At 35.3% G+C, this 13717-nt stretch overlaps 1 protein-coding gene across 1 annotated transcript; it reads right to left on the reverse strand.

The window, feature by feature from the left end:
- Positions 1-745: 745 nt before the first annotated feature.
- LOC132187394 (membrane-associated 30 kDa protein, chloroplastic) lies at positions 746-12808 on the reverse strand. The gene is made up of 11 exons (XM_059601695.1): positions 12571-12808; positions 7680-7792; positions 7405-7515; positions 7054-7118; positions 6889-6970; positions 5254-5328; positions 4547-4617; positions 4372-4454; positions 2698-2762; positions 1521-1595; positions 746-1116 (listed from the first exon to the last, which is right to left on the reverse strand). Exons 1-11 carry the CDS (start codon positions 12707-12709, stop codon positions 1000-1002), a joined length of 996 nt encoding a protein of 331 aa, XP_059457678.1. The 5' UTR covers positions 12710-12808; the 3' UTR covers positions 746-999.
- Between the last annotated feature and the right edge of the window lie 909 nt (positions 12809-13717).

Below are 13717 nucleotides of genomic sequence, written 5' to 3' on the forward strand. Positions count from 1 at the left end.
CTCGGTCGCTACTCGCCATGACGTCCACTATCCGCGTATTACCCGGGGCAAAATAGTCAATTGGCTCTCTATCTCGTTATATATTTATATTTTATATGAATTTGTCTTCGAACAAATATATAAAATACCAAGAGACTTTACCTTCAAGCTAACTACTAATCATACCATAAATAATCAAATCAAATTCTTCACATTTTCTAACCCGATTAGAAAAATTAAAACATAAAAAGAACCAAAAATATTAAAAAATAAAAAATAAAAATGATTTAGGGCGACATGTTAACCAAGTCCAAAGGTTGGAAATTTTGAATTGACTGGCTCTTACTGTTCTTGCTTTTGAATGGACTGATGCAGCCGAAAATTGTTCAAGGAAACTAGATGAGTCCTGACTTTGTTCACGATCATAATGCCGTTCGGGATTTCGGACATTCAAACATCTTGGTCTTTGGTCTTTGGTGTTAGTAAGATCCCCTTACAGATTTGCCATGTTATCAGGAATGTGTTCTATGAAATGAGCTCATTCGAAAGTCCCCTCATGCAGCCATTCTCAACCCACCAACAACACCTATTGACTCGGAGGATAAGAATCCATGGCAATTACTTATCTGAAAGGGACAGATAATTGGACAGCCTAAAATTAATTTGGAAGGTTGAATCCCATATAGGGTCTTTAACGTTACCTGCCTAAATTGAAAGGCTGCGGTACATGTAATCCAAAAACAAGGTGCCAACTTGCCGCTGCAGATCATTTTAATCATATGCGTACAATTAAATTAGAACATGAAAATTGTGCTTTATGAATTATCATAATACATAAGCATGCAGCTCAATTCATTACATGCACCGTCCAAACACCACTATAACTGATTTAAGCTTGGCCTTTCAGCTATACAGTGTTAATCTCTTTGGCCTTTTGCTGTACAATGTTAAAATCTGATGGCAAAATGAAACCAATGCTGAGCTTGAAAGAAGAAATCTAAGACAGGCAAAACAGAAAGTCTAGAAATCCTTTGCTTTTTGCCTCAGTTCATTAAGCTCCATTTCAATGTCAGCATCTCTGAAAGGATATGGCTTGTTTGTACTTGTGGCAGTTCTTCCAGGTGGAAGCTCTCCTTTCTGTCGGGGAGAAGAAGAAAAACAGGGCAAAGTCCAGGGTTGTTGAGAAGGCAGAAAAGAAAAACAAATGTAAGCATTTTACAACAAATGATACTGAATCTTCTTTGTCTCCCTACAGTTTCTTGGCAACAGAGGAAAATAAACAGGCAATAAGTAGAAAGTTGGAAGCTTTCTTTCCCTTCTTTCTACATGCTGCCTCGAAAACGAAGGAAAAAGAAACAATCGCAACCCACATAATTCTTTTTTACTTTTTTTTACAAGTAATTGGCCCCAAGGTGTAACCCACATAATTTTAAAACCCAAATGAGCAGCAATCAGGTTTTCAATTAATTTGAAGTTAAGGAAAACTAGGACTTAGCTGAATCATAGAAAATCTAGTATATTAAAGGAAGCATAAGGCACACCTTTGAGCTACCAGATAGTTCTTTTTTCAGGTCTGCTAGATCATCATCAACAGATGAGCCCTCTAGCAATGCAAACTGCAACACAAATATTGAGTGTAACAATAGTAAGTATGATTTTCAAAAGGAACCATCAATTGCAGGTAAAAACCATATTATCATATGAAAGAAACAGAGAACATGAATATTTTAGCAGTGTAGACATCATGCATTACAATTAACCGAATGTTCAATGATTAGTCGAGATGCTCCAAGAGCCAAACAGAAAAGTTAAACTGGTAAATGTACAACAAATAAGTGAAACATGAATTTACTCATGGTATAAGTTAAACTCAACAAACTACACTCCAATCCCAACTAATTATGGTCACCTATATAGATCCATTTATGCCACAAGGCCCTGTACAGGGCTGAGCCCCTAGTCACCTTTTTAACAATCATTTCTTTCCTACAATAAAACCCATAAATAAGACAAAAGATTGCCAACTTTACAACTCACCTATACAAATGCGTAAAAAAAATTGAATTGACTTTTCAATTGGTCCTTCCATACCATATACCAAATTAACCATCACTTACTCCCAATTTCAGAAGTAATTTAATGTGTAAGACTAACTTCAGTCATGATTTTCATCATGACTGTCTTATCTCTTTTCTCTCAATTTTTCTACTCTTTCCCCTCTCCTTTTTCTTCCAATTTTTCTCCATTCTCTCCTTTTTAGGTTAATCAATGTTTCTCAATCATCTTATTCATAAACAATAGAAAAGATAGAAGGGCCATCAATGAATGGTGGATGGCCAGCATACATTTTATTCATGCACATCTGCAAGGCCACCTTCCCAGTTCGAGCTTCCTGTCCACCTTGTGAGGCTTGCAGTCATCACCAATATGTTAACAATGTTTGGTGTCACTTTGGTATGTGCGCGTGGGCATACACAAGCTTGTGCACACCTGTGTATGTCAGCACATTCAGGCAGCTGTGTGTCTGTGCGTATAAGTGAGATGATACTTGTCAAAACCAACTCACTGTTCCACTGATGAGTCCAAAGATCAATAATTGCAAAACGAGGGTGACTCCAGTCATCATATTCCATTATGGAATATATGGATCGTTATCCGCAGGCTCATAGATGAACTATCAATATAAATGAGGCAAAAAGAAATGAACATCATTACTACCTTTCCTTCAAGATCATCAGTAGTCAATTGACCAAGAGCTTCTGCTTGGGATTCCATTGCCATCACTATCAAGATGAAAAACAATTGATAAAATTTAAATGGGGAAAATAAATAAAATTGGTATGATATATCAAGATTGATTCTTCACAGACCAACACTGCAGCAGAATTAAGATATTATGCAAAGAGTGACCTCGTTACATACTCTGATGATAAAATTTTAAAAAATAAAATATATATATATATATATATTAGGCAATGAAGACAACGGTAAGCTGTATTTTATGTTTACAATGTGCATAGTGGGTGGAGTATAGAAAATTGTTGCCAAAGTTCTAGCTAACAAGTTGAAATTGGTAATGGAGAAAATCATTTCCAAGCTTCAAAATGCTTACATCAAGAATAGGCATATTTTAGACTCAGGTGTGTTGTGCAAGTGCAAGGATTGGGGTTGATTGGTGCTGCATATGTAAGAAGAGTGTGGAGGCAGTAGATCACCTTCTGCTCTATTGTAAGATTTCCAGTGCTCCTTTAAACACTATCTTTAGTTTAGGGATGGCTTGGGTAATTCATGGTTGAGTAGTAGACCTTTTCACATACTGGAGAGGGCAAGCTGGTAGGCTTCAGTTTGATGCTTCCATCCTGCCTTATGTGATGCCTTTAAAGGGAAAGAAATTATTGGAATTTTGAGGATTGTGAGCGGACATCGGTGGAATTAAAGACCTTTTTCTTTAAGAAACTTTACTTTTGGGCTGCTGCCTTTGATTTTAATATTTCCAGCTTTCAAGTTTTTCTAGATTTTTTCTCTTCTTCTAGCTAGGTATCTTTTTTTATACATTCTGTGTACATGGATTGTGCCTTTGCACTTTTTAAATGAACCTGAGATTACTTATCCACAAAAAAAAAAAGAAAAGATGTACATAAATTGGTGCCATTTGAACATGCTTCCTGTGGTACATTCTTATAAGACAAGACTAGTTCATATATTAAACCTTTGCAATTTCAAATTTTAGCCAACCATGGCATGTACTCCTGAGATGCTCACCAGGGACAAACATAAAATGTAGTGAGTTATTTTAGAGCATTTTGCTGTTGACTGCATAGTCAAAAGAAATGAAAACACTTTAAAATAAAAAATAAAAATAAAAAAAGGGTTCTTTTTCTCCCTTTCAAAGATTAAATGGAAATCTCTCTCCCCCTCTTCTTATGTGTCTTGAAGTTTCACTAAATTCAATGCCTTGTATCGTGCTCTTTTCAATGTGTCCCATAAAAGTTCATTTAAATCAACTGCATACGCACTCAATGTGGTGGAAGCATCATAAGAATACTAAAAAATGTCTAGACTAAAAGCCTATATATATAAGATGAAGACATGGTCTGAAATCAGAGTACATTATGCCACATGACAATGGTAAACTATTTTGAGAATAGGAATGATTGGATTCCAGAACCAGTAGCATTTTCTAAATGGAATAAAAAAAATTTCATTTAATTTAATATTTTTTCTTTCTAAAGGATAAATGCCAACCTAATAAATCAACTCTTTCTGCAGCACCCTAGGGAAGACAAAGGGGACTGAAATTCAACAAAATAAATAAAAAACCAGATTATAGCTTTTATCCCAAATAGCTAAATGCGGATTTAGAGAGTGATTCCGACCATCTAAATGCCTCACCTTTTTCTTCCATCTTTTCAAAAGCTGAAAGAGCATTACTTGTATTGACATTCCCCAACATCTCGCTCACTTTGCTTGAAGTCCTGAACACAAAAGTGGCCATTATTGGCAACATTAGGGAGGCAAAGAATAGGAAAGAGAACATAGCAATGGGTTAAGGTGGTGGAAAACAAACTTTGCGGACTGAGCACGTGCTTTCAGAGTATCTTTCTTTGATCTTGCTTCCTGTATCTTACTCTCCAAAAGCTACACAAACAAAATTTATAGAAAGCAACTTTACTAAATTCCTAGATACATACTAATTATGCTCAATAGCATGGTAAAAGTCAGAGTAACTAAAGATTGCAAATACAACCAGTTATATGGCAAAGTTCATCTGTCAGTCTCTGGACACCAAAATAAAATCGATCTCATCAACTTTAGCCTTTTGGCTGGTCTTGATAGAATAGGAAACAAGTAGAAATAATTGCCTTGGTTCTTCCCAACTTCTTGTTTTTCATTTAAAGTACAAGTTAAAGCTGGTAACTTACAATCTATAATAATACAACCACAGCTTCTCTCCTCAGTTCTTCATGGTTCTCATGATAACTGTTTTTTCCTCTCCTTTTATAAGTAAAATCTCAGGATACCTATAACCAATAATACCAATTTTTTTTCCAGAAAAGAACCAGTTAAATGCATTCTAACCAACAAAAAGAAGATCCAAGTAAAAATGTTCTCTCTGCTTAGCCAATTGAATTATGAAGACATATCGGTTTACTTTAAAGTTTTACACCTCATACGAAAACATGGCTGCTTCACATGCTATTGCAAACACTATTGTCCATCAAAATAACCATATGATTATATAAATGATGCATAAGAAAATAGATATTAACATACCCGTGTATTAGAGACAAGACTCTCAACAACAGTTTTCTGTTGATCCAGTTGAGCTCTTAAAGCATTAGCATTATCCTGCACAAAAATTTAAGCAAAATCATTATCGTGTGCACTAAATCCTTTAGAATGTTGCATTACTATGGTCCAGATTCCAAGGCATCCCCACATAGTTCCAGTTTTTCAGTTGCACCCTCTTGCATCAGCAAACCAACAACAAATAAGAGTCAATTCTACATGTTATTCTTTTTGTGTAAATGATTTGTTCTGATATACATAATAGCAATATCTAATGGAAGCTAAACTGTATAGATTCAGCTCCTCAGCCTAGTGGCAACATGAGTCCAAAATTCTTCTATTTGTTAACCCTTTTTAAGATATCTTGGCTGCCTGCATTGAAGGTAGACATAAGAATCATGAAAAATGAAGAGAGATCAGATTCATCAAGATATTTTATTGAACCATAACATGTAAGTTGGGGTCTATAATTTGCCTAACCCGCTAATTTGGTGGCATACATTCCTGAAAAGTGATTCCGATTATCATCTTCAATTGTAAACCCTCATTATGGCGTCTTCACATTTTTATAAATTAATTACTTCTACTTCTTTTTTACAAATTCTTTGGCAAAGATGAGGAACTTCACCCACCAATGTGATCTTATAATGCATATTTAACAACCCAAGGAAAAACACTAGCTATATCTATGCTATCATCTCAAAATGACTAGTCAATTTGGAACTTCCTTAGAATTACTTATAAAGCATAGTTTCACCTATTGTGAGACTTAGCAACCATGAGTGTCTTTCTATAAATCACCCACTCTATGCGGGCAATTCTTTTTCCTAATATGGAATTAGGGTGTTACAAAATCTCCCCCCTAAACCCCTGATGTCCTCATTAGGGTCATGTCATACCAAAGCATGTCACACGGCATTACTAGGTGCATCCGATGCCATTTGTAACGACCCAAAACAAAGCACTAGCCACATTTGCGCTATTACTCCAAAAAGACTAGTCAATTTGGAGTTTTTCTAAAATCACTTATAAAGCCCAGTTTCACCTAATAAGAGCCTATTAGGATTGAATTTAAGAAATAGAACTTTTAAGTCAAAAAGATCTTTCGGGCAAAAGCTTCATTTTTAAGCTTTTGCCAAAAGTGTTTTTTGGTCATTTTTAAGCTTCTTGACCCTTAAAAGCGCTTTTAATTTTTTTACCAAACAAATACTTTTTTCTTCAAACCGGCTTTTTAAATGTTAAAAGCACTTTTATACCCTTCAAACGCAATCTCAAACAGGCCCTAAGTAAGCAATATGAGACTTAGCACCTATGAATATTTTTCTATAAGCCGCCCACTCTATGTAGGCAACTCTTTTTCCCAATATGGTATCGGGGTTTTAAAAGCATAGGCTGGATCTATGTAATCTATGTAAGCATTGTGGGTAAAATAAAATAAAGCACTATTTTTTAAAAGCATAAACGTAAGAAAAAGTGAGCAAGAAACAATATGAATGATTATTCAATATTCATCAGTTTATAGCATGTTACCTCTCAAATTCAATGAGAATGTTCATTATAAGTCCAAAATAACAAATATGAACTCCTAGCATAAACTCTTTTAGAAGGATGAAAACTTACAGCATAGGATTTACGCCTCTTTAGAGCTTCACGTGCAAGATCCTCTTCTCCTTTCTGAAGAGCAAATTGCGCCTTACGGTACCTATATTGAACATAAGGCACACAGTTATCATGCATTATCAGTATACCTAGGAAATCAAGATGATATGCACACTCATATATTACCAATCTTCAGAAGCTTGTTGTGCAGCCTTATACTTATTTTCCAACTGCTTCTGAGACGCCAAAACCTTCTCACCAAGAAAAAAAAAATAGAGCACCAATTTTAAACATGAAACTGGAGGGGGGAAAAAAGAAAATGTTACACACTGGAATTGAATATAGCGGAGAATTAATCAGATATCTAAGTCCATCAAGTGTTTAATATGCCACCCACATGTTTGGTTAGCAGTAGAATACAGTTTGAAGTTTTTTTCTTTTTTTGGAAACAGGAGAACAAAAAAGAGTGAATGAAAGATAAAGAAAGGTCCGAGTAAAATAATTTAATAGAATGGGGATAGAACAATTGATGCTTACCTGTGCTGTGGCCTGACGCATCTTTGTCAAGTCATCATTCATTTCAAGAACTGTTTGCTCTAAAATTTTCTCTGGATCTTCAAAGGAACTTATAACTGCATTTGCATATGACTGCCAATAGGAGAGAGCTAAATCATATTATTATTATTGATAAATAAAGAGAACTAAATCATATTATATATATATTATATAACAAATACCAGTTAGTAGCCTCATGATAAGTATTCAAATACTAATTTTACATGAATGCATGTGACGAATTCCTGAAATCTCACCTTGACAACTCTAGCAAACCGGTCAAAAAGATTCATACCAGCAGCAAGAGAACCTCCTCTTTGTCTACCATGGGATTGGTTGGAAGCAGCAATTCTTACCCCCGTAGCTTTTACTGGGAGAAAAATAAATATTTCCTAGGTGAGGGGTTTATACAGGAAATGCAAGTGAAATTGCATATGGAGAGAGAGAGAGAGAGACTTTACAATTCTTGCAAGGAAGTTTAATCAAAGTACTGAAATTAAGTAGTTTTACTTTCAGAATTGTGTCATGTTGGTACCTCAAACTCATGATATGCAAATAAAGAAAATTTTTTATTTGAACAATAGAACTCCAGAAAAGTAACCAGTATGAGAAATCCCATTCCAATTAGAAGCTTCGAACTCATAAAAAGAGCAAGAGGTGGCAGTATTTGTTTTCTTTTTTTTTTTTTTGGCTGAATCAGGAAGTTTTATGTAGACGTGCATATACTAATTAATCAAACAGGTTACTTCAAATGTATTTTATTTATCGAAGAAAAATACTTAATAAGATCCAGTCAATAAAAGAAAATCCAATTTATTCACTGAAAGATTAATTAACAGCAAATTTCTTTCCAAGTATTCAGCACATGCAACTCGTTAAATGTGGCCATATCCTTGTATATGGCATGACCATAAGACACTCTTTGCTTGAGGAACTTCATATGTTTGTGCAGTAATCTTAGAGAACTTTACTTTGCAGAGCTCCTTTCCAATTATTCAGCACGTGCAAGTTGATACTCTTCAAAAGTGGTCACCTCCATGTCATGATCCATAATTCCTTCTTTGCATGAAGAACTTTTTATGTTTGTGGACTAGTTGAGAGACAACTTTACTTGGGAGAAGGTGGTCAACAACCCAGTTTCACATATTTGCCAAAAAGTTGTCAAATAAATTTTTTTGTTTGAATCAAATAGTGCTAAAAAATGTACATCAACCTTTCATCCTCAGTGTTGGTCTAGAATTGATAGGTTTCTACTCTCACCTAATTGGGAAGAACAATTTCATGATGTCATTCAAAGGAGACTCCCTAGAATTTTGTGAGATCACTTCCGTTGATGCTTGATTGTGGGGTTTCGAATAGGAGAAGCTGGTATTTAAGTTTGAGAATATGTGGCTGAAGCCATAGGGCTTCGTGGATTAGGTGAAAACATGGTGGAGGTCATACAGTTTTCAAGGTTCCCCTAGTTTTGTGCTGGCATGCAAGTTGAGAGCCTTGAAAAAAGATTTGAAAAAAATAGAATGAAGAGATTTTTGGTAATGTTGGGATGCATAAAAGTTAAGGACTCTTTGGTTGAGAGAGGGAGATAAGTACACTAAATTTTTTCACTGGGTGGCAAGTTCGAATAGAAGAAATAACACCACGGATTTTTCTTTAGTTGTTAATGGTCCCTATCTCCAGATTCTACAGAAACAAGAGAGGACATTGTGCAATTTAATAATCAGCTCTAAATTCATAACAATTCAATTGGAGGCCAAAGCTAGATGGCCTTTCATTCAATTCCATTGGTGTTGGGTTCTTGGTTGGAAAGATATTTTGAGGAGAGTGAAGTGTATGAGGTCGTGAGAGCTCCAAATGATGATAAGGCCCCGGGCTCTAATGGTTTCTCTATTGCCTTTTTCAGACTTGTTAGGAGGTCTGTAAAGAGGAAATCATGGTCATATTTAAGGAGTTTTATTGCTAAAGAGAAGTTTAAGAGGAGCATCAATGCAAATTTTATTTCTCTTATCCCTAAGAAAGTCAGTGTCGTGGATATTAAGGACTTTTGTCCTATTAGTCTTGTCGGTGGGTTTTATAAAATCATATCTAAGGTACTAGCAAACAGGTTGAAAATGGCATTGGAGAAGATTATTTATGTTTCTCATAATGCATTTATTAGGGGGAGACAAATTCTAGATTCATTCTAGTAGCTAATGAATGTTTTGATAGCCGAATTAGATCAGGAAAACTTGACATGTTGTGTAAATTGGACTTGGAGAAGGCCTACAATCATGTTAACTGAGAGTTTTTGTTGTTTTTGTTGAAGAGAAATGGATTTGGGGGGAAATTGAGAGCTTGGATAGGTCATTGTATTTCTCCGGTGCGGTTCCCCATTATTATTAACAATGCTCCCTCTAAATTCTTTAGTAGTCCTCATGGATTGAAACAGATGATCCTTTATCTTTTCTATTGTTTGTGGTTGTTATGGAGACTCAGAGTAGGATGATGTTTGCTACAGTGGATAGGGTGCTTTTATCAAGTTCTTTGGTGGGGTCGAGGAATAATGACAAGCTTCTAGTATCTCATCTTTGTTGTTTGCAGATGGTAGTTTGATTTTTTGTAGATGGTAGTTTGATTTTTTGTGCGACTACTCGTGAACAACTCTGTCATTTGTGTTGTCTCTTTTTATGTATCGAAGTGGTTTGAAGGTTGAAGATTAACTTATGTAAATCAGAGATAGCTCCAGTTGGAGATGTGGACAATGTAAAAAGTTTGGCTAGTATTCTTGGGAGTAGGGTGGCTTTTCTGCCAATGACGTGTTTGGGTCTTCCTTTGGGAACATCATAGAAGACTACATCTATATGGAATAGCATTTTTAAAAAAAATGGAACGTCGTTTAACTGGTTGGAAGAGGCTTTATTTGTCAAAGAGAGGCAAGTTGACCTTGATTAAAAGCACTCTATCCAATTTGCCTACTTATTATTTGTCCATGTTCCCCATTCCGATTGTGTGACTAAAAAGATTGAAAAACTTCAAAGAGACTTTTTACAGGGTGGAATTGGTGATGCGTTTACATTCCATTTAATAAATTGATTGAAGACCTGTTCTTAGATGCTAACTGGTAGTGTGGGGGTAAGAAATCTGATTCATGGAGAGAGAGGCTTTATGGAGATTGGTGGTGGAAACCAAATATAATAGCATGAGTGAAGGCTGGTGTTCTAAGGAGGCAGTGGGACTCTTCGGAGTGGGAGTGTGAAAATATATAAAGAGAGGATGGGGAGTTTTTCTCTAGATTCATTAGATATAAAATGGGAGATGAGACCAAGATCAGATTTTGGCATGATTGTGGGGTGGGAACCAACCCCTAAAGGTAACTTTTTAAAAATTGTTTAGTATTGTGCGGTATAAGGAGGAGTGGGTGGCGGATCATATGCAGTTTCCTAATACAAATCTATTTATCTTCTATCAGACCTGCACAGGATTGGGAGGTGGACCTGGTAAATGCATTCTTTAATTTATTGTACTCTCTCGGATTAAGACAAGGTGGTAAAGATAAAATTTGTTGGATCCCAACCAGGAGAAAGTTTGAAGTAAGTTTGTTTTTTCATGCGTTGTCAATTCCTATTGGTTCCCATTTCCTTGGAAGAGTATCTCAAGAGTTAAGGCTCATTCAAGGGTGGCATTTTGTGAATGACGACACTAGGAAATAAATTTTTTTTAGAAGTAATCGAAATATCATTAAAATGTGTAAGCTGCAACTCGGGGTACACTAGGGAATATATTGACTTTGGATAACTTGAGGAAGCGGAATATATTGTGACAGATTGGTGTTGTATGTGCTAGGAAAGTGTCGAGTCCATAGATCATCTTCTTCTTCACTGTGAAGTGGCAAGATAATTATGGGCTTCAATTTTTCACCATTTTTGGTGTAGAATGGGTCATGCCTAGAAGGGTAATAGAGTTGTCATGTTGGATAGGTCAATTGGGAAGTCATATCATTTTAGAATCTTGGAGGATGGCACCCTTTGTGCTTAATGCAGTGCAGATAGAGATAGCAAAATGCAAGGTTCTTTGAAGAACGCAAAATTTCGGTGGAAGAGCTAAAGAATGTCATGTTTGAATCTCTTTATATATGGATAGCAGCATATAATAGTCCGCATTTTTCTAGTTTTTCTGGATTTTTTTATTTCTTTTTCCTTTTCTTTTTCTTTTTCTTTTTCTTCTTAACAGGGGTTTTCTCTTGTATATTTCATGTATACTAGGGTTGCATCCCTCTGCGTTTTTACTAAGTTTGATTTGCTTATAAAAAAAAAAATAATAATAATGGAGTCAGAGCAAAAAAATGCCTTCCCTTGATTATAGTTATTCTTTCACATTATTGTCTCAAACAGTGACACCTAAACAATTTTGTTGTTATTCTCCTTTTGGTCTGTACTATCTCATCAATATAAAATCCACACCAATAAGCGTGCTGTTCCCACATATATACTTATTTGACACTATTTAAGATAGTTCCTTCTGTATTTTAATTCTGGCATTAGCTACTAATTGTAGAACTACATATCAACAGTGAACTTAAATTAACTATAGGCATAGCCAGATGAGCAACCGTCATAATATATCAGAAAAATAGCTCCATAAATATGCATAAACGAAGTTCGAAAATCTGAAATACCAAATTTCCTTCATAAACCCATGAGTATCAATAACTTCACCAAAATTCTATAATTCAGCAATTAAACCAGAACTTAAGCCGTGAAAATACATAACAAGAAGATCACAAATTGAATGAATTTTTCAAAAAAAAAAAAAAAGTTGTGCATTCATTACAGAGACTACTTTCCAAATTTCACTACAGCTCTATCACATTGCTCAGCAAATGCATAGGGACAGAGAGAGAGAGAACAATTAAAATTAAAAAATTTCAATAACATCTTTTCCATAATTTGAGACCCAACAAAGAGAAAAAGAATTCTACTTTACTAAGTCTAGTACAACCATTTGGATTAAATCAGTTCAATATTAATTTCTTTCCTTTTCTCTTCTAAGCAACCAAACAGAGTGAAAACTGAAACCAATATAAGAACCAAAAAGAAGAAGAAAAAAGAACTAAAAAGAAAATCTAATACCTGCCCACTAATCCATGGAGTAGTGTGAGCAAAAGGCACATACCTCCGCGACCGAAAAACGACGTAGTGAGGGGCTTCCTGACCATACACAGACTGTGAGAGCTTGAAGAAGAGGGCTGGAACGAAGAGGTAGGCGTTGAGGCCAGGGTTAATCCTGTAAATATCTGCGGCTTCGTGGCCATTTTGCAGGGGAAATCACTACAATTGTTGGGGAAACGCAGAATGGTTCCAAAAATAGAGAAAGAAGAAGATATTGGGATCGCCTCACTCCAGTGAATGGTTTTCAGAATCTTGTGTGTTTCGGTGTTTACAAACCCGGGTGGACCGGTCCGGATCCGGGTCATAAAAAGTCCGACTCGTTTTCGTGAAATTTGGAATTTCGGAAATGGTGGACAAAAATCATTTTCGAAAGAGAAATCTTTTTCTTTTTTTTCTCGTGTTTGTCTATCCCAAGTGGGACCCATCCCACCTTTGGGTTTTTTTCTTTCTTTTCTTATTGGGGGATGAGGATGTGCTTAAGATTAGGGTGTTAAATGAATAAAGTTATTCATGAATATGCTTGGACTTGACTCGATTAAGCTTAGTTTAAGTTCGACTCAATTATTAAACGATTCGTTTGTAAATAGGAAATTAAACTCAATTATTAAACAATATATACTCGTATAAAACTCTGCTTAACTTAATTAGCGTTCGTGAACAAACTTGTATATGGCTCGACTCATATATTTGTGACATTGAGTAATGTGATTGTGAGATAATCATGTTTCATTAGTCCCAAAAATATCGTGAAAGTTCATGCTTGCTGAAAATATGGGGCCATGGGATTTCCCCATTAAATTGCGTTCTTTTCTCCATAAGGAGTAATTTTGTAAGCGAAGTTGACATGAAATTGTCTTTATGAGCCCATATTAATTTTCAATTAGAGTAATGTAGATACTAAATTTTTATTCTACAATCATCTATCAACGATGATTTGACACTCTAAATTAACAATTGAATCTTTTTTTAATTAGTAAGAGTTAATCTAAAAGTTAGTTGAGATTGTGTCAACATTGTTAGACAATTGTAAAATAAAAATATAATAGGTAAAGTCTACTTAATCCCCTCAAATTACCGCCCCATTGACAATTTACCCCTCCAACTATCAATTACAACAATTTACCACCCAAACTATTAAAACATTGACAATG

This window comes from Corylus avellana, chromosome ca1 (assembly GCF_901000735.1).
Source record: "Corylus avellana chromosome ca1, CavTom2PMs-1.0".
Classification (NCBI taxonomy): Eukaryota; Viridiplantae; Streptophyta; class Magnoliopsida; order Fagales; family Betulaceae; genus Corylus; species Corylus avellana.